Raw genomic sequence first — 24,002 nt, forward strand, 5'->3', positions numbered from 1 at the left:
TTCTATGTTTACAGAAGTAAAAGATCTGGGAGGAAGTGAATGGGAGTATTTCCTTTAAAACATGGATTTGTGAGAATGTGTTTCCAGCCCTCTAATGAGAGTCAGGAAATGGTTTAAATGCCCTCTTCCTGTTGCTTTAGATGACTGTTTGTTTTTACTTTGTTTTTTGTCAGGTGGCGGGCAGTGTGACCCCGGAGAGTCACATGACAATGACGTCACTCTCTATGCCAAGACGGAAGGCAGGCGGGAGCATGTTGTTTTGGATGTACTGTCCTATTCATCCTACAGGGTACTGTCACCTTCTCCCTCTCCCTCTCACTCTCTCCTCCTCCTTGTTCCTACCCCTCTGCACCCTGGGATCCTCTCATTCAGCTCCCCAGTCCTGACCTTGTTCAGTGACGGGACAGTGATGCAGTCATCTCTGTGTTGAACTCAAGGGCAGTTCTGACCTTGTTCAGTGACGGGACAGTGATGCAGTCATCTCATATTGAACTCAAGGGCAGTCCTGACCTTGTTCAGTGACGGGACAGTGATACAGTTGTCTCTGTGTTGAACTCAAGGGCAGTCCTGACCTTGTTCAGTGACGGGACAGTGATGCAGTCATCTCATATTGAACTCAAGGGCAGTCCTGACCTTGTTCAGTGACGGGACAGTGATGCAGTCATCTCATATTGAACTCAAGGGCAGTCCTGACCTTGTTTAGTGACGGGACAGTGATGCAGTCATCTCATATTGAACTCAAGGGCAGTCCTGACCTTGTTCAGTGACGGGACAGTGATGCAGTCATCTCATATTGAACTCAAGGGCAGTCCTGACCTTGTTCAGTGACGGGACAGTGATGCAGTTGTCTCTGTGTTGAACTCAAGGGCAGTCCTGACCTTGTTCAGTGACGGGACAGTGATGCAGTCATCTCATATTGAACTCAAGGGCAGTCCTGACCTTGTTCAGTGACGGGACAGTGATGCAGTCATCTCATATTGAACTCAAGGGCAGTCCTGCTGTTTAGATGTTTGTTTATCACTATAGCTCTCCCACAGACTCTGCTAATCTGTGTACTCCCAGGCTTAGCGAATTGGTACTCCCACTGTTTGCTCTGCACGATTAACAAGCTGTTCAGAGAAATATCAAATCACTGGATGAAAGGATGTCCCTGAAATGTTGAGGCAACTTTGAGGGTGTTGGACTGAGTTTGAATCCATGTTCTGTCTGCATTGTGATATAATCACATATAGTGTGTGTTTATTGTGATATTGTCACATATTGCATGTGTGCTTTGTGATATTGTCACATATTGCATGTGTGCTTTGTGATATTGTCACATATTGCATGTGTGCTTTGTGATATTGTCACATATTGGCCTGAAGTTTAGGTCACTAGCAATTCGACTTTTTCTTATAGTATTCTGTTGACCCTTAAAATACACAATATGACAAATCTGCCTGATTTAAAAATTGTACTTGCATAAAGCATATGCATATCCATATACCTCCGGCACCTTAATGCATAATGTGTTTGCTTTTGGTGTCTGGAAATGTAAGTTGTTATTTATGTTCTCTCGAGGAGATGTGGCATTTCAGAGGAATGTTTCTGAGAATCTCAGAAGCAGAGCAGATGGGACTCCATTGCAGAACCCAACTTGGGGTCAAGGCACTGGGGTTGGTGCTTCTGAAGAGCTCTGATTGTCATCTGCAAGCTGCCTGTTCATGGTGGATACCTGTTCTACCTGTCCAGTGCACTACAAACTATCAGGGGTCCATTGGAGAGATGAGCAGGGGTTTCCAGCTGACAATCAGACTCAGAGCAGGGTTGAGGGCAGTGCAGGATATGAGATCCATGGGGTTTAATGAAGGATGTTGTTTGTTCTCTGGGGTGTGGGTGCATAAATGAATCACAGACCCCCCCCCCCTCTCTCAGAACCCCTCCATGGTCTCGGTCGTGATCTCCCCAGAGCTGCAGACTCTGGCCACACGGTTCTGTCTTGAGCAGCGAGCCCACGCCGGGCTGAACCGCAACATCTGGGCCATCGACTACCTGCACCTGCTGCCAGTGCTGCCCGCCTCCCAGACGCACATGATCCAGTTCTCCATCAACCTGGGCTGCGGCTCCTACCAGCCAGCTAACAGGTACCCTCCGCCCAGCTCTCCATCTGCCAGCCTGGACACTGGAGCAGGGGCAGTCATTTATCTTTCTCAGCCAGGGTGATAACTGAGTCTTTAATCCAATAAACAGAGGTAGTTTTATCTCAGCTAGCCTATTGTCCCCACCCCTGCTTTCTTACCAGGCCATGATCTAATTCCTTTCTCTCTCTCTCGCTCTCTGGGGTCAGCGTCAATCTGGAGTTCTCCACCAATCACGGGCGGTCGTGGTCTCTGCTGCACACGGAGTGCCTGCCGGAACTCTGCTCGGGGCTCCACCTCCCCCACAGCACCGTCTACTCCTCTGACAACTACAGCGGGTAAGAGGCTGGCTCACACAGCGTTACTACAGCATGTAAGAGGCTGGCTCACACAGCGTTACTACAGCATGTAAGAGGCTGGCTCACACAGCGTTACTACAGCATGTAAGAGGCTGGCTCACACAGCGTTACTACAGCATGTAAGAGGCTGGCTCACACAGCGTTACTACAGCATGTAAGAGGCTGGCTCACACAGCGTTACTACAGCATGTAAGAGGCTGGCTCACACAGCGTTACTACAGCATGTAAGAGGCTGGCTCACACAGCGTTACTACAGCATGTAAGAGGCTGGCTCACACAGCGTTACTACAGCATGTAAGAGGCTGGCTCACACAGCGTTACTACAGCATGTAAGAGGCTGGCTCACACAGCGTTACTACAGCATGTAAGAGGCTGGCTCACACAGCGTTACTACAGCATGTAAGAGGCTGGCTCACACAGCGTTACTACAGCATGTAAGAGGCTGGCTCACACAGCGTTACTACAGCATGTAAGAGGCTGGCTCACACAGCGTTACTACAGCATGTAAGAGGCTGGCTCACACAGCGTTACTACAGCATGTAAGAGGCTGGCTCACACAGCGTTACTACAGCATGTAAGAGGCTGGCTCACACAGCGTTACTACAGCATGTAAGAGGCTGGCTCACACAGCGTTACTACAGCATGTAAGAGGCTGGCTCACACAGCGTTACTACAGCATGTAAGAGGCTGGCTCACACAGCGTTACTACAGCATGTAAGAGGCTGGCTCACACAGCGTTACTACAGCATGTAAGAGGCTGGCTCACACAGCGTTACTACAGCATGTAAGAGGCTGGCTCACACAGCGTTACTACAGCATGTAAGAGGCTGGCTCACACAGCGTTACTACAGCATGTAAGAGGCTGGCTCACACAGCGTTACTACAGCATGTAAGAGGCTGGCTCACACAGCGTTACTACAGCATGTAAGAGGCTGGCTCACACAGCGTTACTACAGCATGTAAGAGGCTGGCTCACACAGCGTTACTACAGCATGTAAGAGGCTGGCTCACACAGCGTTACTACAGCATGTAAGAGGCTGGCTCACACAGCGTTACTACAGCATGTAAGAGGCTGGCTCACACAGCGTTACTACAGCATGTAAGAGGCTGGCTCACACAGCGTTACTACAGCATGTAAGAGGCTGGCTCACACAGCGTTACTACAGCATGTAAGAGGCTGGCTCACACAGCGTTACTACAGCATGTAAGAGGCTGGCTCACACAGCGTTACTACAGCATGTAAGAGGCTGGCTCACACAGCGTTACTACAGCATGTAAGAGGCTGGCTCACACAGCGTTACTACAGCATGTAAGAGGCTGGCTCACACAGCGTTACTACAGCATGTAAGAGGCTGGCTCACACAGCGTTACTACAGCATGTAAGAGGCTGGCTCACACAGCGTTACTACAGCATGTAAGAGGCTGGCTCACACAGCGTTACTACAGCATGTAAGAGGCTGGCTCACACAGCGTTACTACAGCATGTAAGAGGCTGGCTCACACAGCGTTACTACAGCATGTAAGAGGCTGGCTCACACAGCGTTACTACAGCATGTAAGAGGCTGGCTCACACAGCGTTACTACAGCATGTAAGAGGCTGGCTCACACAGCGTTACTACAGCATGTAAGAGGCTGGCTCACACAGCGTTACTACAGCATGTAAGAGGCTGGCTCACACAATGTTACTACAGCATGTAAGAGGCTGGCTCACACAGCGTTACTACAGCATGTAAGAGGCTGGCTCACACAGTGCAATCACAGCTCACAGCCCATTCATCTCATTCTGTCAAGACATTGTGATGCTCTCGTGGTGATCCTGTAATGAACACTCTCTGGCTGGCTCTATTGAGTCATGTGTGTCTGCTTCAGACATACAGACAGCATGTAGACTGGGGTTGATTCTCAGACACTACCTCTTGGCTGTTTTAAGGATGCTGATGTTTCTTCTAGAAGCTCCTTACAGAGGAGTCGTAGACAATGCTTTTGCTTTTCTTATTCATTATTCTCAGTCTTGTGTTTCAGTTAATCTGTTTGACAATCCATGTTTTCTAAATTTGAAATGTAGCTTTTCTGATAATCTTGTCTATTAGCTATGTTGCTCTCTTGAGTCGAATTTTGCACAGGATCTCTGCTCCCCTTACAAGTGCTCTCAGCTTCTTGTGTTTCAACCTATTTTGTTTCCATGTGCATTTGTACTACTTGGACTCCCATCCACCTGAGCGCAAGAATTCAGTGAGAAGGCCAGGCCAGGCCAGCTCTGAATCAGAGCTCTGTGTTCGACGTGTCTCTGTCTGTCGCCCCCCTGCAGGTGGAGCCGGATAACAATCCCCCTGCCAAACTCTGCACTGACCAGCAGCACACGCTTCCGCTGGAGACAGACAGGCCCGGGGGCCGGGAACATGTGGGCCGTCGATAACGGTGAGAGAGGGAGAGAGGAGAATGGGGCTCCTGCACTGCAGAAAGGGCTATGGGGAGAGACCAGCACAGAAGATAAAGAATAAGATAACGAAAGATCTTATCATCTACGACTTAATCTGATGAATTAATTCCTATAATATATATAGAATATAACGTATATGTATAGAGAATATATATATATATATATATATATATATATATATATATATATATGTATAGATCCAGGTTGGGAAGTTCAGGTTACCCACGTCATGACGTGCTGTCTCCAGTTGTGGCCGACAGAACGACAGCCTCCAGGGTTGCCCCAGCCTGCCAAGGTCATCTCTCCACCCAAGCCTGTCTTGACAGAGTCCTTCTCTTCTTCTCTTCCAGTCTACGTCGGACCCTCCTGTCTCAAGTTCTGCTCCGGCCGTGGCCAGTGCACCAGGAACGGTTGCAAGTAAGAAGGCTTATTGTTGCAAGCAACATGAGGTCTGGTGTTGTGTTGATCACTGCTGCTGCAGCCAGAGTACTGTACTGTTGTTTCATATTGATAAGAGAACCCTGACTAGGAGACATAGCTAAGCTCTATCTGTGAACCATGTGTGAGGCAGAGTGAGTCTGTGTTAAGCTTGCTCCTGTGTGTGAGGCAGTGAGTCTGTGTTAAGCTTGCTCCTGTGTGTGAGGCAGTGAGTCTGTGTTAAGCTTGCTCCTGTGTGTGAGGCAGTGAGTCTGTGTTAAGCTTGCTCCTGTGTGTGAGGCAGTGAGTCTGTGTTAAGCTTGCTCCTGTGTGTGAGGCAGTGAGTCTGTGTTAAGCTTGCTCCTGTGTGTGTGGCAGTGAGTCTGTGTTAAGCTTGCTCCTGTGTGTGAGGCAGTGAGTCTGTGTTAAGCTTGCTCCTGTGTGTGCAGAGTGAGTCTGTGTTAAGCTTGCTCCTGTGTGTGAGGCAGTGAGTCTGTGTTAAGCTTGCTCCTGTGTGTGAGGCAGTGAGTCTGTGTTAAGCTTGCTCCTGTGTGTGTGGCAGTGAGTCTGTGTTAAGCTTGCTCCTGTGTGTGTGGCAGTGAGTCTGTGTTAAGCTTGCTCCTGTGTGTGAGGCAGTGAGTCTGTGTTAAGCTTGCTCCTGTGTGTGTGGCAGTGAGTCTGTGTTAAGCTTGCTCCTGTGTGTGAGGCAGTGAGTCTGTGTTAAGCTTGCTCCTGTGTGTGAGGCAGTGAGTCTGTGTTAAGCTTGCTCCTGTGTGTGAGGCAGTGAGTCTGTGTTAAGCTTGCTCCTGTGTGTGAGGCAGTGAGTCTGTGTTAAGCTTGCTCCTGTGTGTGAGGCAGTGAGTCTGTGTTAAGCTTGCTCCTGTGTGTGTGGCAGTGAGTCTGTGTTAAGCTTGCTCCTGTGTGTGAGGCAGTGAGTCTGTGTTAAGCTTGCTCCTGTGTGTGAGGCAGTGAGTCTGTGTTAAGCTTGCTCCTGTGTGTGAGGCAGTGAGTCTGTGTTAAGCTTGCTCCTGTGTGTGAGGCAGTGAGTCTGTGTTAAGCTTGCTCCTGTGTGTGAGGCAGTGAGTCTGTGTTAAGCTTGCTCCTGTGTGTGAGGCAGTGAGTCTGTGTTAAGCTTGCTCCTGTGTGTGAGGCAGTGAGTCTGTGTTAAGCTTGCTCCTGTGTGTGAGGCAGTGAGTCTGTGTTAAGCTTGCTCCTGTGTGTGAGGCAGTGAGTCTGTGTTAAGCTTGCTCCTGTGTGTGAGGCAGTGAGTCTGTGTTAAGCTTGCTCCTGTGTGTGAGGCAGTGAGTCTGTGTTAAGCTTGCTCCTGTGTGTGAGGCAGTGAGTCTGTGTTAAGCTTGCTCCTGTGTGTGAGGCAGTGAGTCTGTGTTAAGCTTGCTCCTGTGTGTGAGGCAGTGAGTCTGTGTTAAGCTTGCTCCTGTGTGTGAGGCAGTGAGTCTGTGTTAAGCTTGCTCCTGTGTGTGAGGCAGTGAGTCTGTGTTAAGCTTGCTCCTGTGTGTGAGGCAGTGAGTCTGTGTTAAGCTTGCTCCTGTGTGTGAGGCAGTGAGTCTGTGTTAAGCTTGCTCCTGTGTGTGAGGCAGTGAGTCTGTGTTAAGCTTGCTCCTGTGTGTGAGGCAGTGAGTCTGTGTTAAGCTTGCTCCTGTGTGTGTGGCAGTGAGTCTGTGTTAAGCTTGCTCCTGTGTGTGAGGCAGTGAGTCTGTGTTAAGCTTGCTCCTGTGTGTGCAGCAGTGAGTCTGTGTTAAGCTTGCTCCTGTGTGTGAGGCAGTGAGTCTGTGTTAAGCTTGCTCCTGTGTGTGAGGCAGTGAGTCTGTGTTAAGCTTGCTCCTGTGTGTGAGGCAGTGAGTCTGTGTTAAGCTTGCTCCTGTGTGTGTGGCAGTGAGTCTGTGTTAAGCTTGCTCCTGTGTGTGAGGCAGTGAGTCTGTGTTAAGCTTGCTCCTGTGTGTGAGGCAGTGAGTCTGTGTTAAGCTTGCTCCTGTGTGTGAGGCAGTGAGTCTGTGTTAAGCTTGCTCCTGTGTGTGAGGCAGTGAGTCTGTGTTAAGCTTGCTCCTGTGTGTGAGGCAGTGAGTCTGTGTTAAGCTTGCTCCTGTGTGTGAGGCAGTGAGTCTGTGTTAAGCTTGCTCCTGTGTGTGTGGCAGTGAGTCTGTGTTAAGTGAGTCTGTGTTAAGCTTGCTCCTGTGTGTGTGGCAGTGAGTCTGTGTTAAGCTTGCTCCTGTGTGTGCAGCAGTGAGTCTGTGTTAAGCTTGCTCCTGTGTGTGAGGCAGTGAGTCTGTGTTAAGCTTGCTCCTGTGTGTGTGGCAGTGAGTCTGTGTTAAGCTTGCTCCTGTGTGTGAGGCAGTGAGTCTGTGTTAAGCTTGCTCCTGTGTGTGAGGCAGTGAGTCTGTGTTAAGCTTGCTCCTGTGTGTGAGGCAGTGAGTCTGTGTTAAGCTTGCTCCTGTGTGTGTGGCAGTGAGTCTGTGTTAAGCTTGCTCCTGTGTGTGTGGCAGTGAGTCTGTGTTAAGCTTGCTCCTGTGTGTGAGGCAGTGAGTCTGTGTTAAGCTTGCTCCTGTGTGTGCAGCAGTGAGTCTGTGTTAAGCTTGCTCCTGTGTGTGAGGCAGTGAGTCTGTGTTAAGCTTGCTCCTGTGTGTGAGGCAGTGAGTCTGTGTTAAGCTTGCTCCTGTGTGTGAGGCAGTGAGTCTGTGTTAAGCTTGCTCCTGTGTGTGTGGCAGTGAGTCTGTGTTAAGCTTGCTCCTGTGTGTGAGGCAGTGAGTCTGTGTTAAGCTTGCTCCTGTGTGTGAGGCAGTGAGTCTGTGTTAAGCTTGCTCCTGTGTGTGAGGCAGTGAGTCTGTGTTAAGCTTGCTCCTGTGTGTGAGGCAGTGAGTCTGTGTTAAGCTTGCTCCTGTGTGTGAGGCAGTGAGTCTGTGTTAAGCTTGCTCCTGTGTGTGAGGCAGTGAGTCTGTGTTAAGCTTGCTCCTGTGTGTGAGGCAGTGAGTCTGTGTTAAGCTTGCTCCTGTGTGTGAGGCAGTGAGTCTGTGTTAAGCTTGCTCCTGTGTGTGAGGCAGTGAGTCTGTGTTAAGCTTGCTCCTGTGTGTGAGGCAGTGAGTCTGTGTTAAGCTTGCTCCTGTGTGTGAGGCAGTGAGTCTGTGTTAAGCTTGCTCCTGTGTGTGTGGCAGTGAGTCTGTGTTAAGCTTGCTCCTGTGTGTGAGGCAGTGAGTCTGTGTTAAGCTTGCTCCTGTGTGTGAGGCAGTGAGTCTGTGTTAAGCTTGCTCCTGTGTGTGAGGCAGTGAGTCTGTGTTAAGCTTGCTCCTGTGTGTGAGGCAGTGAGTCTGTGTTAAGCTTGCTCCTGTGTGTGCAGAGTGAGTCTGTGTTAAGCTTGCTCCTGTGTGTGAGGCAGTGAGTCTGTGTTAAGCTTGCTCCTGTGTGTGTGGCAGTGAGTCTGTGTTAAGCTTGCTCCTGTGTGTGAGGCAGTGAGTCTGTGTTAAGCTTGCTCCTGTGTGTGAGGCAGTGAGTCTGTGTTAAGCTTGCTCCTGTGTGTGAGGCAGTGAGTCTGTGTTAAGCTTGCTCCTGTGTGTGAGGCAGTGAGTCTGTGTTAAGCTTGCTCCTGTGTGTGAGGCAGTGAGTCTGTGTTAAGCTTGCTCCTGTGTGTGAGGCAGTGAGTCTGTGTTAAGCTTGCTCCTGTGTGTGAGGCAGTGAGTCTGTGTTAAGCTTGCTCCTGTGTGTGCAGGCAGTGAGTCTGTGTTAAGCTTGCTCCTGTGTGTGAGGCAGTGAGTCTGTGTTAAGCTTGCTCCTGTGTGTGAGGCAGTGAGTCTGTGTTAAGCTTGCTCCTGTGTGTGAGGCAGTGAGTCTGTGTTAAGCTTGCTCCTGTGTGTGAGGCAGTGAGTCTGTGTTAAGCTTGCTCCTGTGTGTGAGGCAGTGAGTCTGTGTTAAGCTTGCTCCTGTGTGTGAGGCAGTGAGTCTGTGTTAAGCTTGCTCCTGTGTGTGAGGCAGTGAGTCTGTGTTAAGCTTGCTCCTGTGTGTGAGGCAGTGAGTCTGTGTTAAGCTTGCTCCTGTGTGTGAGGCAGTGAGTCTGTGTTAAGCTTGCTCCTGTGTGTGAGGCAGTGAGTCTGTGTTAAGCTTGCTCCTGTGTGTGAGGCAGTGAGTCTGTGTTAAGCTTGCTCCTGTGTGTGAGGCAGTGAGTCTGTGTTAAGCTTGCTCCTGTGTGTGAGGCAGTGAGTCTGTGTTAAGCTTGCTCCTGTGTGTGAGGCAGTGAGTCTGTGTTAAGCTTGCTCCTGTGTGTGAGGCAGTGAGTCTGTGTTAAGCTTGCTCCTGTGTGTGAGGCAGTGAGTCTGTGTTAAGCTTGCTCCTGTGTGTGAGGCAGTGAGTCTGTGTTAAGCTTGCTCCTGTGTGTGAGGCAGTGAGTCTGTGTTAAGCTTGCTCCTGTGTGTGAGGCAGTGAGTCTGTGTTAAGCTTGCTCCTGTGTGTGAGGCAGTGAGTCTGTGTTAAGCTTGCTCCTGTGTGTGAGGCAGTGAGTCTGTGTTAAGCTTGCTCCTGTGTGTGAGGCAGTGAGTCTGTGTTAAGCTTGCTCCTGTGTGTGTGGCAGTGAGTCTGTGTTAAGCTTGCTCCTGTGTGTGAGGCAGTGAGTCTGTGTTAAGCTTGCTCCTGTGTGTGCAGAGTGAGTCTGTGTTAAGCTTGCTCCTGTGTGTGTGGCAGTGAGTCTGTGTTAAGCTTGCTCCTGTGTGTGTGGCAGTGAGTCTGTGTTAAGCTTGCTCCTGTGTGTGATGCAGTGAGTCTGTGTTAAGCTTGCTCCTGTGTGTGAGGCAGGGAGTCTGTGTTAAGCTTGCTCCTGTGTGTGAGGCAGGGAGTCTGTGTTAAGCTTGCTCCTGTGTGTGAGGCAGTGAGTCTGTGTTAAGCTTGCTCCTGTGTGTGCGGCAGTGAGTCTGTGTTAAGCTTGCTCCTGTGTGTGAGGCAGTGAGTCTGTGTTAAGCTTGCTCCTGTGTGTGAGGCAGTGAGTCTGTGTTAAGCTTGCTCCTGTGTGTGAGGCAGGGAGTCTGTGTTAAGCTTGCTCCTGTGTGTGAGGCAGTGAGTCTGTGTTAAGCTTGCTCCTGTGTGTGTGGCAGTGAGTCTGTGTTAAGCTTGCTCCTGTGTGTGAGGCAGTGAGTCTGTGTTAAGCTTGCGCCTGTGAGTGTGGGCAACAGCAGTGCTGTGCTTGTGTTGGTAACAGCAGTGCTGTGCTTGTGTGGGTAACAGCAGTGCTGTGCTGTCTCAGGTGTGACCCGGGGTTCTCTGGCCCGGCCTGTGAAATGGCTTCCCAGACATACCCAGCCTTCATCTCGGAGAGCTTCCTCACCCCGCGCCTCTCCTCCTACCACAACTTCCAGTCCATCCGTGGGGCCGAGGTCAGCTTTGGCTGCGGGGTGCTGGCCAGCGGGAAGTCCCTGGTCTTCAACAAGGACAGCCGTCGCCATCTCGTCACCTCCTTCCTGGACAGCACGCAGGCCAGGTACACCACAGCGCTGCGGCGACCCCTTCTGGATGGGCATATCAAAAACAGCTCCTCTGTTGTGTAATTTATTAGTGTAGACCAGAGAGGGGGGCAAGCAGGGGCACTGGCCCCTCCAATAATCATCTCCAAAATATTGATTTCTGCTATTCAATGTATTGTGTTTGCCCTTTCTGTCACTGACACTCACAAAATGAACGGATTTCCTGATAATGTGCGGTTATGGGCTCTCGTGGACCGTGATTGATTGTGTTGTTGTTTCGTTCAGGCAGTCATTCCAGCAGCACTTTGATGAATGTGTCTTCTTCTTCTTCTCCTTCTTCTTCTCCTTCATCTTCTTCCTCTCCTTCTTCTTCTTCTCCTCTTCTTCTTATTCTTCTCCTCTTCTTCTTCTTCTTCTTCCTCTCCTTCTTCTTCTCCTCTTCTTCTTCTTCTTCTCCTCCTCTTCTTCTTCTTCTTCCTCTTCTTCTCCTCTTCTCTTTCTTCTTCTTCTTCCTCTTCTTCTCCTACTTCTCCTTCTTCCTCTTCTCCTGTAATTTCTGTCCTTTTTTCTTCATAAATTAAACCCTGCCTCATGGTTTTGAGATTGATGGTGCCTGTAAGACAATATTTGATTAGAAACAATAAAGGAAAAATAAATTAGCGATGGCAGTGAAGGTGCTGAGGTGATCCAATCTGCTGCTTGTGATTGATGAGAGGATTACAGGAACACAGTGGGCTGGGGAGAATAAGGTTGCAACTCACAGGACTGCAGCACAAAGACTGCAGAAAAGCACCGAGAGATCCCACATATCACACCAATAGACTCACTCATTACAGGAGATCCCACACATCACACCCAATAGACTCACGCATTACAGGAGATCCCACACATCACACTCAATAGACTCACGCATTACTGGAGATCCCACACATCACACCAATAGACTCACTGATTACTGGGGCACAAAGACTTCAGAATATCACCAAGAGATCCCATGCATCACATCCAATAGACTCACACGTTATTGAAGATCCCACACATCACACCAATAGACTCTCACATTACTGGATCATTGATTCAGGGGGCTCATACAGGCCCAGAGTATGCAAGTACACAGTGATGCAAAAATCAACCTTTTCTTAAGCTTCTCAATTTAAAGGATTTTTTTTTTAAAACAAAAAAACTCAACAGAATAGTGTTTAAATATTAAAATATAAATATTACATAGCCGAGGCAGAGGAAGGCACAGCGGCGGGCAAATGGTTTAGATAAAGAGCATTTCAGCGGAAAGTGTGCAACCAGTCGATTTCCTGCCCCAGTTTAGAATTCATCTGATTCAAGTCATGTTAAATATGTAGAGCATCGTCTACACGGATGGGACATGATGTGTGGTTGTTGCTTTGTTCATTCTTTAACATGCTTGGATATGCATTATGCATCCTGAGACAGGGGGCAGGGGGGAATCTTCTCTTGCTCCGGGCTACAACAAGATCCAAGTTGGGTTTGTAATGGAAGAGATGCTGGAGGTTGTTTTGCCCCGAGCTGTGAAATGTGAGCAGATTTTAAACAGAGGCTCTGCGGGAGTTCAGTTCCAGTATAAGACTGATGGAGTGCACAGTGCTGCTGGGCTGAAGGGGTTGGAGCCAGGCAGCCTGTGTCCTCAGGACTCTCTCACTCTCTCACTCACTCCAGGTACCTGCAGTTCACCCTTCGCCTGGGCAGCCACAGCATTCTGAGCACCTGCAGGGCCCCCGACCAGCCAGGAGAGGGCGTCCTGCTGCACTACTCCTTCGACAACGGCATCACCTGGAAGCTGCTGCAGCACTTCTCCTACCAGGGCTTCCATGAACCCAGGTATACCCTCACCCCTCACCCCTCGACCCATACCCCGCACCCTCTAAACCAGCAGGGCTGCCTGCAACCCCCAGCTCCCCTGCTGTGAGATCCCATGCTGTTCAGAAACACTAAATGAAATGTAATGAATTCAGCAACAAAGGTGAAGACATGGAACAAGACTTCTAGTTGAATGCTTGCCATTGAGTTTATAAAATTTCTTTTAACACTACTGAGTGCTCAGTGGTAATGGATGAGGTTCCATACTGCACTGAGCTAGACAAGACCAGATGAACGGTGACAGTGCAGTAGGGTGTCTGGAGAGAAAGTTAAAGGGTTAGGGTTAGGATCAGATGAACAGTGACAGTGCAGTGTAGGGTGTCTGGAGAGGAAGTTAAATGTTAGGGTTTGGATCAGATGAACAGTGACAGTGCAGTAGGGTGTCTGGAGAGGAAGTTAAAGGGTTAGGGTTTGGATCAGATGAACAGTGACAGTGCAGTGTAGGGTGTCTAGAGAGGAAGTTAAAGGGTTAGGGTTTGGATCAGATGAACAGTGACAGTGCAGTGTAGGGTGTCTGGAGAGGAAGTTAAAGGGTTAGGGTTTGGATCAGATGAACAGTGACAGTGCAGTAGGGTGTCTGGAGAGGAAGTTAAAGGGTTAGGGTTTGGATCAGATGAACAGTGACAGTGCAGTGTAGGGTGTCTGGAGAGGAAGTTAAAGGGTTAGGGTTTGGATCAGATGAACAGTGACAGTGCAGTGTAGGGTGTCTGGAGAGGAAGTTAAAGGGTTAGGGTTTGGATCAGATGAACAGTGACAGTGCAGTGTAGGGTGTCTGGAGAGGAAGTTAAAGGGTTAGGGTTTGGATCAGATGAACAGTGACAGTGCAGTGTAGGGTGTCTGGAGAGGAAGTTAAATGGTTAGGGTTTGGATCAGATGAACAGTGACAGTGCAGTGTAGGGTGTCTGGAGAGGAAGTTAAAGGGTTAGGGTTTGGATCAGATGAACAGTGACAGTGCAGTAGGGTGTCTGGAGAGGAAGTTAAAGGGTTAGGGTTTGGATCAGATGAACAGTGACAGTGCAGTGTAGGGTGTCTGGAGAGGAAGTTAAAGGGTTAGGGTTTGGATCAGATGAACAGTGACAGTGCAGTGTAGGGTGTCTGGAGAGGAAGTTAAATGGTTAGGGTTTGGATCAGATGAACAGTGACAGTGCAGTGTAGGGTGTCTGGAGAGGAAGTTAAAGGGTTAGGGTTTGGATCAGATGAACAGTGACAGTGCAGTGTAGGGTGTCTGGAGAGGAAGTTAAAGGGTTAGGGTTTGGATCAGATGAACAGTGACAGTGCAGTGTAGGGTGTCTGGAGAGGAAGTTAAAGGGTTAGGGTTTGGATCAGATGAACAGTGACAGTGCAGTGTAGGGTGTCTGGAGAGGAAGTTAAAGGGTTAGGGTTTGGATCAGATGAACAGTGACAGTGCAGTGTAGGGTGTCTGGAGAGGAAGTTAAAGGGTTAGGGTTTGGATCAGATGAACAGTGACAGTGCAGTGTAGGGTGTCTGGAGAGGAAGTTAAAGGGTTAGGGTTTGGATCAGATGAACAGTGACAGTGCAGTGTAGGGTGTCTGGAGAGGAAGTTAAATGTTAGGGTTTGGATCAGATGAACAGTGACAGTGCAGTGTAGGGTGTCTGGAGAGGAAGTTAAATGGTTAGGGTTTGGATCAGATGAACAGTGACAGTGCAGTAGGGTGTCTGGAGAGGAAGTTAAAGGGTTAGGGTTTGGATCAGATGAACAGTGACAGTGCAGTAGGGTGTCTGGAGAGGAAGTTAAAGGGTTAGGGTTTGGATCAGATGAACAGTGACAGTGCAGTGTAGGGTGTCTGGAGAGGAAGTTAAAGGGTTAGGGTTTGGATCAGATGAACAGTGACAGTGCAGTAGGGTGTCTGGAGAGGAAGTTAAAGGGTTAGGGTTTGGATCAGATGAACAGTGACAGTGCAGTGTAGGGTGTCTGGAGAGGAAGTTAAAGGGTTAGGGTTTGGATCAGATGAACAGTGACAGTGCAGTAGGGTGTCTGGAGAAGAAGTTAAAGGGTTAGGGTTTGGATCAGATGAACAGTGACAGTGCAGTGTAGGGTGTCTGGAGAGGAAGTTAAAGGGTTAGGGTTTGGATCAGATGAACAGTGACAGTGCAGTGTAGGGTGTCTGGAGAGGAAGTTAAAGGGTTAGGGTTTGGATCAGATGAACAGTGACAGTGCAGTGTAGGGTGTCTGGAGAGGAAGTTAAAGGGTTAGGGTTTGGATCAGATGAACAGTGACAGTGCAGTGTAGGGTGTCTGGAGAGGAAGTTAAAGGGTTAGGGTTTGGATCAGATGAACAGTGACAGTGCAGTGTAGGGTGTCTGGAGAGGAAGTTAAAGGGTTAGGGTTTGGATCAGATGAACAGTGACAGTGCAGTGTAGGGAGTCTGGAGAGGAAGTTAAAGGGTTAGGGTTTGGATCAGATGAACAGTGACAGTGCAGTAGGGTGTCTGGAGAGGAAGTTAAAGGGTTAGGGTTTGGATCAGATGAACAGTGACAGTGCAGTGTAGGGTGTCTGGAGAGGAAGTTAAAGGGTTAGGGTTTGGATCAGATGAACAGTGACAGTGCAGTGTAGGGTGTCTGGAGAGGAAGTTAAAGGGTTAGGGTTTGGATCAGATGAACAGTGACAGTGCAGTAGGGTGTCTGGAGAGGAAGTTAAAGGGTTAGGGTTTGGATCAGATGAACAGTGACAGTGCAGTGTAGGGTGGCTGGAGAGAAAGTTAAAGGACCCTTTAAGCTTCTGGAGAGCGCAGTGACCTTTCGGCTCTGTGCACTCGAGGGTTCCATTGAAATGTCACTTTTACAGCACTTCAGCAACTTCTGTATTGAAATCAATTAACCAACAAAAAAATATAAAATATGTAAATGAAATGGAATATTGTTCATGTCATGACTGACACTAAAGTGCCATTCAAATTCGCTGGATTGCTTTTTTTTTTGTTCTCAACTAATGGAGACAAATGTCCCGTGTCCCGTGCCAGCCCCCTGCTCCAGTGTTGTGATGTGTGTGTGTGGTGGGCTGGGGGGGTTTAGATGTATGAAAGAGCTTGTCTGCTGTGTGCTTGTGGATGAGTTTGCCCGCGTCTCTTGATTGGAAACTATACTCATAATTGATTAATCCCAGCCGTGTCTAATCCAGACCTCAGTCCGCGGGGACTCGTTGAGATCCACATTCCTCTTGGTGTTCCCTGGCATTCTCTGGATCATCCTGACCCTGGGGGAGTGCAGCGGAGGGCTGTGGTTAATAGGAAACACAGCGCCACACTGCTCCACATCAGACCCTACTTTCATAGCTGTTTGATGTTACAATAAAACGATTAGAAGAATTTGTTTTAACACCTAGAATGTGTTATTCACTGCAATCTGGAGTTTAACTGTTAGCACCTTTTCAAACATACAGCCGTGTAAACTTCTGCAAAGTTTCCCCTTCTTATGAGCCCTTGTGCTCCGCACTCAGCTTACCAGAGTGTGTGTGTGTATGTCAGTGTGTGAGTGTCAGTGTGTGTGTCAGTGTGTGTGTGTGTCTGTGTGTGTGTGTGTGTGTGTGTGTGTGTGTCAGTGTGTGTGTGTGTGGTGTGTCAGTGTGTGTGTGTGTGGTGTGTGTGTATGTGTCAGTGTGTGGTGTGTCAGTGTGTGTGTGTCAGTGTGTGTGTGTGTGTGTGGGTGTGTCAGTGTGTGTGTGTGTGTCAGTGTGTGTGGTGTGTCAGTGTGTGTGTGTGTGTGTCAGTGTGTGTGTGTGTGTGTGTGTGTGTGTGTGTGTGTGTGTGTGTGTGTGTGTGTGTGTGTGTGTGTGTGTGTGTGTGTGTGTGTGTGTGTGTGTGTGTGTGTGTGTGTGTGTGTGTGTGTGTGTGTGTGTGTGTGTGGTGTGTCAGTGTGTATGTGTCAGTGTGTGTCAGTGTGTGTGTGTGTGTGTGTGTGTGTGTGTGTGTGTATGTGTCAGTGTGTGTGTGTGTCAGTGTGTGTGTGTCAGTGTGTGTGTGTGTGTGTGTGTGTGTGTCAGTGTGTGTGTGTGTGTGTGTGTCAGTGTGTGTGTGTGTCAGTGTGTGTGTGTGTCAGTGTGTGTGGTGTGTCAGTGTGTGTGTGTGTGTGTCAGTGTGTGTGTGTGTGGTGTGTCAGTGTGTGTGTGTGTGTGTGGTGTGTCAGTGTGTATGTGTCAGTGTGTGGTGTGTCGTATAGTCGTCAGTGTGTGTGTGTGTGTCATGTGTGTGTGTGTGGTGTGTCAGTGTGTGTGTGTGGTGTATGTTTGTGGTGTGTGTGTGTGCTCTGCCCTGCTCTGCCCTGCTCCCCTTGCTCACCCCTCTCTGCTCATTCAGGATCATCTCTGTGGAGCTGCCGGAGGACAGCCAGCGGTTCGGGGTGCAGTTCCGCTGGTGGCAGCCCTACCACTCGGGGCGTGGGCTGGACGTGTGGGCCATTGACGAGATCACCATGACCTCAGTGCTCTTTAACAGCATCAGCCTCAACTTTAACAACCTGCTGGAGGTCACCCAGTCCCTCGGCTTCTACCTGGGAAACGTGCAGCCCTACTGCGGCCATGACTGGACTCTCAGGTCAGCCGAGACAGAGAGCTTTATTACTAGAGCATCACTACAGCACCAGCCACCGGACCACACTGCTCCCTCCCTGTCCCTCAGCTCTACCCACGGACAAGTGAGCCGGAGCACACGCCTCCCTCCGCTCCCTAAGCTGTACCACACCAGGACACTGCCCCCTCGCAGTCTTCTGCTGTGTACTAAGCACCACGACCCTGCTCCTCCGGGGGCCCCTCAGCTCTAACCACTAGACCACACTGCCTCCCTCCCAATCCCTCAGCTCTACACACCAGACCACACTCCCATCCCTCCCAGTCCTCAGCTCTAAACCACTAGACCACACTGCCTCCCTCCCAGTCCCTCAGCTCTCTCCACCAGACCACACTGCCTCCCTCCCTGTCCCTCAGCTCCACTGCCTCCCTCCAGTCCCTAAGTCTCTAACCCACTAGAGCCAAGCACTGCCCCCCTCCACTGTCTCTCAGCTCTACACACCAGACCACACTGCCTCCCTCCCATTCTCTCAGCTCTAAGGGTACACAGACGAGACCACTGGATTGCCCTCCAGTAGAGTCTCTATCAGCTCTACAATTGGTTGTGACAGACCACACTGCCGGTCCCTCCCAGTCTCTCTTTCAGCTCTACACACCCAAGGACCACACTTTGCTAGTCCCTCCCAGTCTCTCAGCTCTACACAAGGGGACCAGGACCACATGTAGATGGTGTGAAGGAGGGAGGGTCCCAGGAGTCTCTCAGCTCTAACCACTAGAGACCACACTGCCTCCCTCCAACAGTCAGAGACCTCAGCTACGTACCACGGCACTAGACCACACTAGGCCTCCACGGAGGCTACAGTCTCTGAGCTCTACCACGGATTGGTGACCGACGCATCTCTCAGCTCTACACACCAGACCACACTGCCTCCCTCCCAGTCTCTCAGCTCTAACCACTAGACCACACTCCCTCCCTCCCAGTCTCTCAGCTCTAACCACTAGACCACACTCCCTCCCTCCCAGTCTCTTAGCTCTACACACCAGACCACACTCCCTCCCTCCCAGTCTCTCAGCTCTAACCACTAGTCCACACTCCCTCCCTCCCAGTTTCTCAGGTCTAACTTCTGTTCCTCACTCTCATGTCTTAGTTATTGCACTGTGCCCTTCAATGACCTTGCACCACCCTCCCTGTCTCCTGGGAAATTTGCCGGCAGTCCGGGCAGCGCCGGGGGGCAGTGATTAGCTGTTAAATTAAATTACTGTTCTACAGCAGCTGTGCCTCTGCGCACCGTGGTGACGGCTCCATCTGTGCCGACTGGCTGGTGTGCGGTACCGTCTCCGGAGCCCCGATAACGTCTGTCTCATGAAACAAACTTCACTCAGAAGTGCTTTGCAGATAATTAGCATAGCGGCCACAAGTTTCAAGCAGATTCCCATATACAGTTTCACATCTATTCCAGACTATAAACAAAGTCAATTAATGCTGTATCTTATTGAAACAAATTAACTATTAACATTTGCATTGTTTTGAAATACAAAGTGTAAAAGAGCAAATAAGTTTAGCAGACACCGAGGGGCCAGATGAACCCAAGTGATAGGATTGTGACAGTCTCTCTGTGCTCCTCAGCTTCACTGGCGAGCCCAGCCCCGGGTCCAGTATCCGCTATGTGGAGACACAGTCCATGCAGATCGGAGCCTCCTACATGATCCAGTTCAGCCTGGTGATGGGCTGCGGCCAGGACTTCACCCCCAACATGGACAACCAAGTCAGCTTGGAGTACTCCAGCAATCACGGGCTCACCTGGCACCTGGTGCAGGAGGTAAGGACAGCGCTGCAGTACTGCAGAAACCAGAGGGCTTGCATTGTGCCTGATGAAGCTTTGAAAAGCTGGGAGTTCCAGTGTGCTGTGTAATATCTGCTTTGATATTCTCTCAGTGTGCTGTGTAATATCTGCTTTGATATTCTCTCAGTGTGCTGTGTAATATCTGCTTTGATATTCTCTCAGTGTGCTGTGTAATATCTGCTTTGATATTCTCTCAGTGTGCTGTGTAATATCTGCTTTGATATTCTCTCAGTGTGCTGTGTAATATCTGCTTTGATATTCTCTCAGTGTGCTGTGTAATATCTGCTTTGATATTCTCTCAGTGTGCTGTCTAATATCTGCTTTGATATTCTCTCAGTGTGCTGTGTAATATCTGCTTTGATATTCTCTCAGTGTGCTGTGTAATATCTGCTTTGATATTCTCTCAGTGTGCTGTCTAATATCTGCTTTGATATTCTCCAGACCTGCCTGCCCGGGATGCCAAGCTGCCCTGAGTTCACGTCCCCCAGTGTGTACCACCCCTCTGAGTTCACCAGCTGGAGGAGGGTCACACTGTCCCTACCACACAAGACATGGTGAGTGGCACACACTGACACAAACACTCACACTGACACACACGCACACACACACACACACACACAGAAGCATGCTCTCCTGCCTGCACACTGCAATGTTTCTGAATGCTAATACTAGTACACCTCATGACACGGCTCAGTTATTAAAACTTTTGGAAAGTTAGAAAAGCTCCAGAGAAGGGGAGTAATAATAGTCAGAAATCAAAAAAATGCAAATTATACCCAGAATAGCCTGATCTGAGCCACCCTCCCCGTTATCAAGAACACAGCCTGAGAACTAACCCACAGCTGCCTGTACCCACCAGGGACTGAGAACTAACCCACAGCTGCCTGTACCCACCAGGGACTGAGAACTAACCCACAGCTGCCTGTACCCACCAGGGACTGAGAACTAACCCACAGCTGCCTGTACCAACCAGGGACTGAGAACTAACCCACAGCTGCCTGTACCCACCAGGGACTGAGAACTAACCCACAGCTGCCTGTACCCACCAGGGACTGAAGGCTTGCCCTCTCCCCAGGCCAGCTTCCTAAGCACTGCCCAGCAGGATCCCATCCCTTTGCATGGGTACAGCGCACAGTAGAGTTAGTGCAAACCACACGCTGTGCTCTTCGTGCGTCTGACACATCCACTGATCACGAACGAATACAAAGGGAAGAACGTCTCATTGTGTCTATTTTTCTGTCACGATGGTCGTGTCATGTAGAGTTGGGAGGGATACGTCTGTTATATGATTAGTGTTTTTTGCGTATGTGTATGGAGCGTGCGTCATGCTGAACAGTTTCCAAATGTTGGCCAGTATGCGCTCATCTAGTTTATTCTAAATGTGCACTTCCAAGAGAGAGGCAATCCGGCTGACTGATCCCTGACACCCAGCTGAACAGATTTATAGCTGCATTGCTGAAATGACATTTCCTATAATAATACAAAACCCGAACAGCCCGACTCGCGATCCGCTAATGAAAATTCATGTCTACTGTTCTTTTTTTTCTGATGAGTTTGGGGGATTTGCATGCAAGCATTGCCTGGTGAGATGCACGGCTGTGTCCGTGCCAGCTCAACTAAACAAATCAACACATAACGAGAGTCTGAGAGGCTACCGATATGAAATCCTAGACAGAGCTGGCACAGAGCACACCTAATGAAGCCCCTTCAGAGGGAGAGGAGAGAGGGGAGGACTGGGTGCTAGCAGGATCCAGCTTCAAATTCCTCGTCATGCATGGGCAATGCTTTCACATTTCAAATCAATATTATCATTTTTTTTTTTTTTAGGAAGTAAAAAAAAGGAAATGAATAATTTCGTATGCAGTGGAGTGTGCTTAACATGTTTCAACCCCATGGCATATGGAATGTGCTTTTACAGCATGTTCAATACAGAACACCTAATCTGAGCAGAAACTCCACTTTCAGCGGGTCTGTCTCCTGCTTTATTGCTTCAGTTTTAGATAATACTTGGATGTTGTTTTTAAATAACAGACAGGATTTTACAATGAGTTCAAATATAATCAAGAGGAATTCTGGCTGTTCCACCGGGACTGAAATGGATCCAGGCCTGTATCTCAATGCATTACCTGCAGCTCATTAGAAAGCTGTAGTCTTGAATGACCCCAGTCTGAACCCCTGCCTCTGGGACACTATGGCCTGGAGGGGCTGCTTGCTGAGCCCCAACCCCCCCCCAGACCTCTCAGTTAGATGGAAGTGTCCTAATTTGATTTCCATTGTTACGGGGGGTGGCAGGGTTATGTGACCTGGGAGACTGGAATTTAAATAGTTATTAACTGCTCCGGCCCCTTTCCCTCTCCCTCAACACCTGACAAGCTGTCAGAGGTCAGGGTGTGCAATCTCGCCAGGTCGGCCGAGCAGCAAACTAATCCCAGGACTGTACTGCTGCATCCTAAATCAAGTCCCCAGTGCCACCACCTCTCGCTCTCAATCATTCACTCTCCTCAAATGTCCAATAATCTCCAGAGCGCTCCTCTGGGAGTGCGCAGCTGCTGGTACTGATTCCCCTTGTTACTGCATTACACAGAGATTCGGAACTGTTTAGCTGCCCCTGCAGCCTCGAAGGGGCTGATGGAAATGGCAGCCCCCCTCACTTCACTGGCTAGCAGGGTCACAGGGAAACAGAGGCTAACAGTTTAAATCCTAAAGATTCAATGCATCTGTACAAGGAGATACTCAAACCTTCCATGCTTCTCTAACGTCTGAGCTACTCAAACTCAGTGCCTTCCTGACTGCAGCCCAGCGCTTTCTCTAACCACTGCACTTCTCAAACACACTGCAGCCCAAAGCTTTCTCTAACCACTGCAGCCTAATGCTTTCTCTAACCACTACGCTTCTCAAACACACTGCAGCCCAACGCTTTCTCTAACCACTGAGCTTCTCAAACACACAGCAGCCCAGCGCTTTCTCTAACCACTGAGCTACTCAAGCACACTGCAGCCCAGCGATTTCTCTAAACACTGAGCTTCTCAAGCACACTGCAGCCCAGCGATTTCTCTAAACACTGAGCTTCTCAAGCACACTGCAGCCCAGCGATTTCTCGAACCACTGAGCTACTCAAGCACACTGCAGCCCAGCGATTTCTCTAACCACTGAGCTTCTCAAACACACTGCAGCCCAGCGCTTTCTCTAACCACTGAGCTACTCAAGCACACTGCAGCCCAGCGATTTCTCTAAACACTGAGCTTCTCAAGCACACTGCAGCCCAGCGATTTCTCTAACCACTGAGCTTCTCAAGCACACTGCAGCCCAGCGATTTCTCTAAACACTGAGCTTCTCAAGCACACTGCAGCCCAGCGATTTCTCTAAACACTGAGCTTCTCAAGCACACTGCAGCCCAGCGATTTCTCTAAACACTGAGCTTCTCAAGCACACTGCAGCCCAGCGATTTCTCTAAACACTGAGCTTCTCAAGCACACTGCAGCCCAGCGATTTCTCTAAACACTGAGCTTCTCAAGCACACTGCAGCCCAGCGCTTTCTCTAAACACTTTCTCTTTCTCTAACCACTGAGCTTCTCAAACCCACTGCAGCCCAGCGCTTTCTCTAACCACTGAGCTACTCAAGCACACTGCAGCCCAGCGATTTCTCTAAACACTGAGCTTCTCAAGCACACTGCAGCCCAGCGATTTCTCTAAACACCGAGCTTCTCAAGCACACTGCAGCCCAGCGATTTCTCTAACCATTGAGCTTCTCAATCCCACTGCAGCCCAGCGCTTTCTCTAACCACTGAGCTTCTCAAACCCACTGTCTTCCACACTGCAGCCCAGCGCTTTCTCTAACCACTGAGCTACTCAAACCCACTGCCTTCCACACTCCTTACCCTGACCCTGGTGTGTTTGACTCCTCAGGTCCAGTGCGACCCGGTTCCGTTGGATCCAGAGTTACTACACGGGTCAGGACGAGTGGGCTCTGGACAGCATCTACATCGGGCAGCAGTGCTCTCACATGTGCCACGGGCATGGCTGGTGTAACCACGGCCTCTGCAGGTAAGAACATAAGAACATAAGAAAGTTTACAAATGAGAGGAGGCCATTCGGCCCATCTTGCTCGTTTGGTTGTTAGTAGCTTATTGATCCCAAAATCTCATCAAGCAGCTTCTTGAAGGATCCCAGGGTGTCAGCTTCAACAACATTACAGGCCTGGCTCAGCTCAGTGTGTGCATGTGAGTGTGTGAGTAAGAGTGAGTGTGTGGGTGTGAGTAACAGTGAGTGTGTGCAAGAGTGTGTGCGTGCATGTGTGAGTAAGAGTGAGTGAGTGTGTGCGTGCATGTGTGAGTGTGTACGTGAGTGTGAGTGTGCATGCATAACTGAGTGTGAGTGAGTGTGTTGATATGTGTAGCTCATGTCCCTGTCTCTTATAATATTAGACTAAGACTCCTGTTTTAAACTTCTATTTCATTACTTTATTTCTCTCTTCTATTTCTCTCTCTTTCTGTCTCCTTCTCCCCTCTTCCTCTCCATCTGTTTCTCATTCCCTCTCACACTGTTTCTACACTGCCTTTTGTTCCTCATGCCTCTTGTTCTGAACTTACCTCATGCTCTCTTTCTGTTTTCCTCTCCCCCCTCTCTCTCACTCCCTCTCTCTAGCTGTGACGAGGGATTCACTGGTCCGGACTGCCAGCCCGAAGCACACCTCTCCTCCAACATCATGTCGGACTTTGAGTCCCAGAATGCACTGCTCAGCACCTGGCAGGAGGTGCTTGGTGGAGAGCTGGTGAAGCCGGAGCAGGGCTGTGGGGTTATCTCCTCGGGGTCATCGCTGTACTTCAGCAAGGTGAGCGACCTGGCACTGCACACTCTCATCCTGGGCAATACAGACCCAGTCTGACTGACACACTCCCATCCAGGACAACACAGACCCAGTCCGACTGACACACTCCCATCCAGAACAATACAGA

General features: G+C 49.6%; 1 protein-coding gene across 2 annotated transcripts in view; it reads left to right on the forward strand.

The window, feature by feature from the left end:
* Positions 1 to 24,002, forward strand: part of LOC121317960 (reelin-like) — a 167,095-nt gene that overhangs the window by 89,781 nt on the left and 53,312 nt on the right. For both annotated transcript variants that reach the window (XM_041254055.1, XM_041254056.1), the window contains exons 13-24: positions 174 to 289; positions 1,915 to 2,123; positions 2,327 to 2,455; positions 4,785 to 4,894; positions 5,267 to 5,333; positions 10,573 to 10,806; positions 12,482 to 12,643; positions 16,995 to 17,231; positions 18,831 to 19,023; positions 19,489 to 19,601; positions 22,954 to 23,091; positions 23,692 to 23,878. In XM_041254055.1, the coding sequence (XP_041109989.1) occupies positions 174 to 289; positions 1,915 to 2,123; positions 2,327 to 2,455; positions 4,785 to 4,894; positions 5,267 to 5,333; positions 10,573 to 10,806; positions 12,482 to 12,643; positions 16,995 to 17,231; positions 18,831 to 19,023; positions 19,489 to 19,601; positions 22,954 to 23,091; positions 23,692 to 23,878 (1,895 nt within the window). The remainder of the gene's footprint in view (positions 1 to 173; positions 290 to 1,914; positions 2,124 to 2,326; positions 2,456 to 4,784; positions 4,895 to 5,266; positions 5,334 to 10,572; positions 10,807 to 12,481; positions 12,644 to 16,994; positions 17,232 to 18,830; positions 19,024 to 19,488; positions 19,602 to 22,953; positions 23,092 to 23,691; positions 23,879 to 24,002) is intronic.

The sequence above is a fragment of the Polyodon spathula genome, chromosome 7 (assembly GCF_017654505.1).
Source record: "Polyodon spathula isolate WHYD16114869_AA chromosome 7, ASM1765450v1, whole genome shotgun sequence".
Taxonomy (NCBI): domain Eukaryota; kingdom Metazoa; phylum Chordata; class Actinopteri; order Acipenseriformes; family Polyodontidae; genus Polyodon; species Polyodon spathula.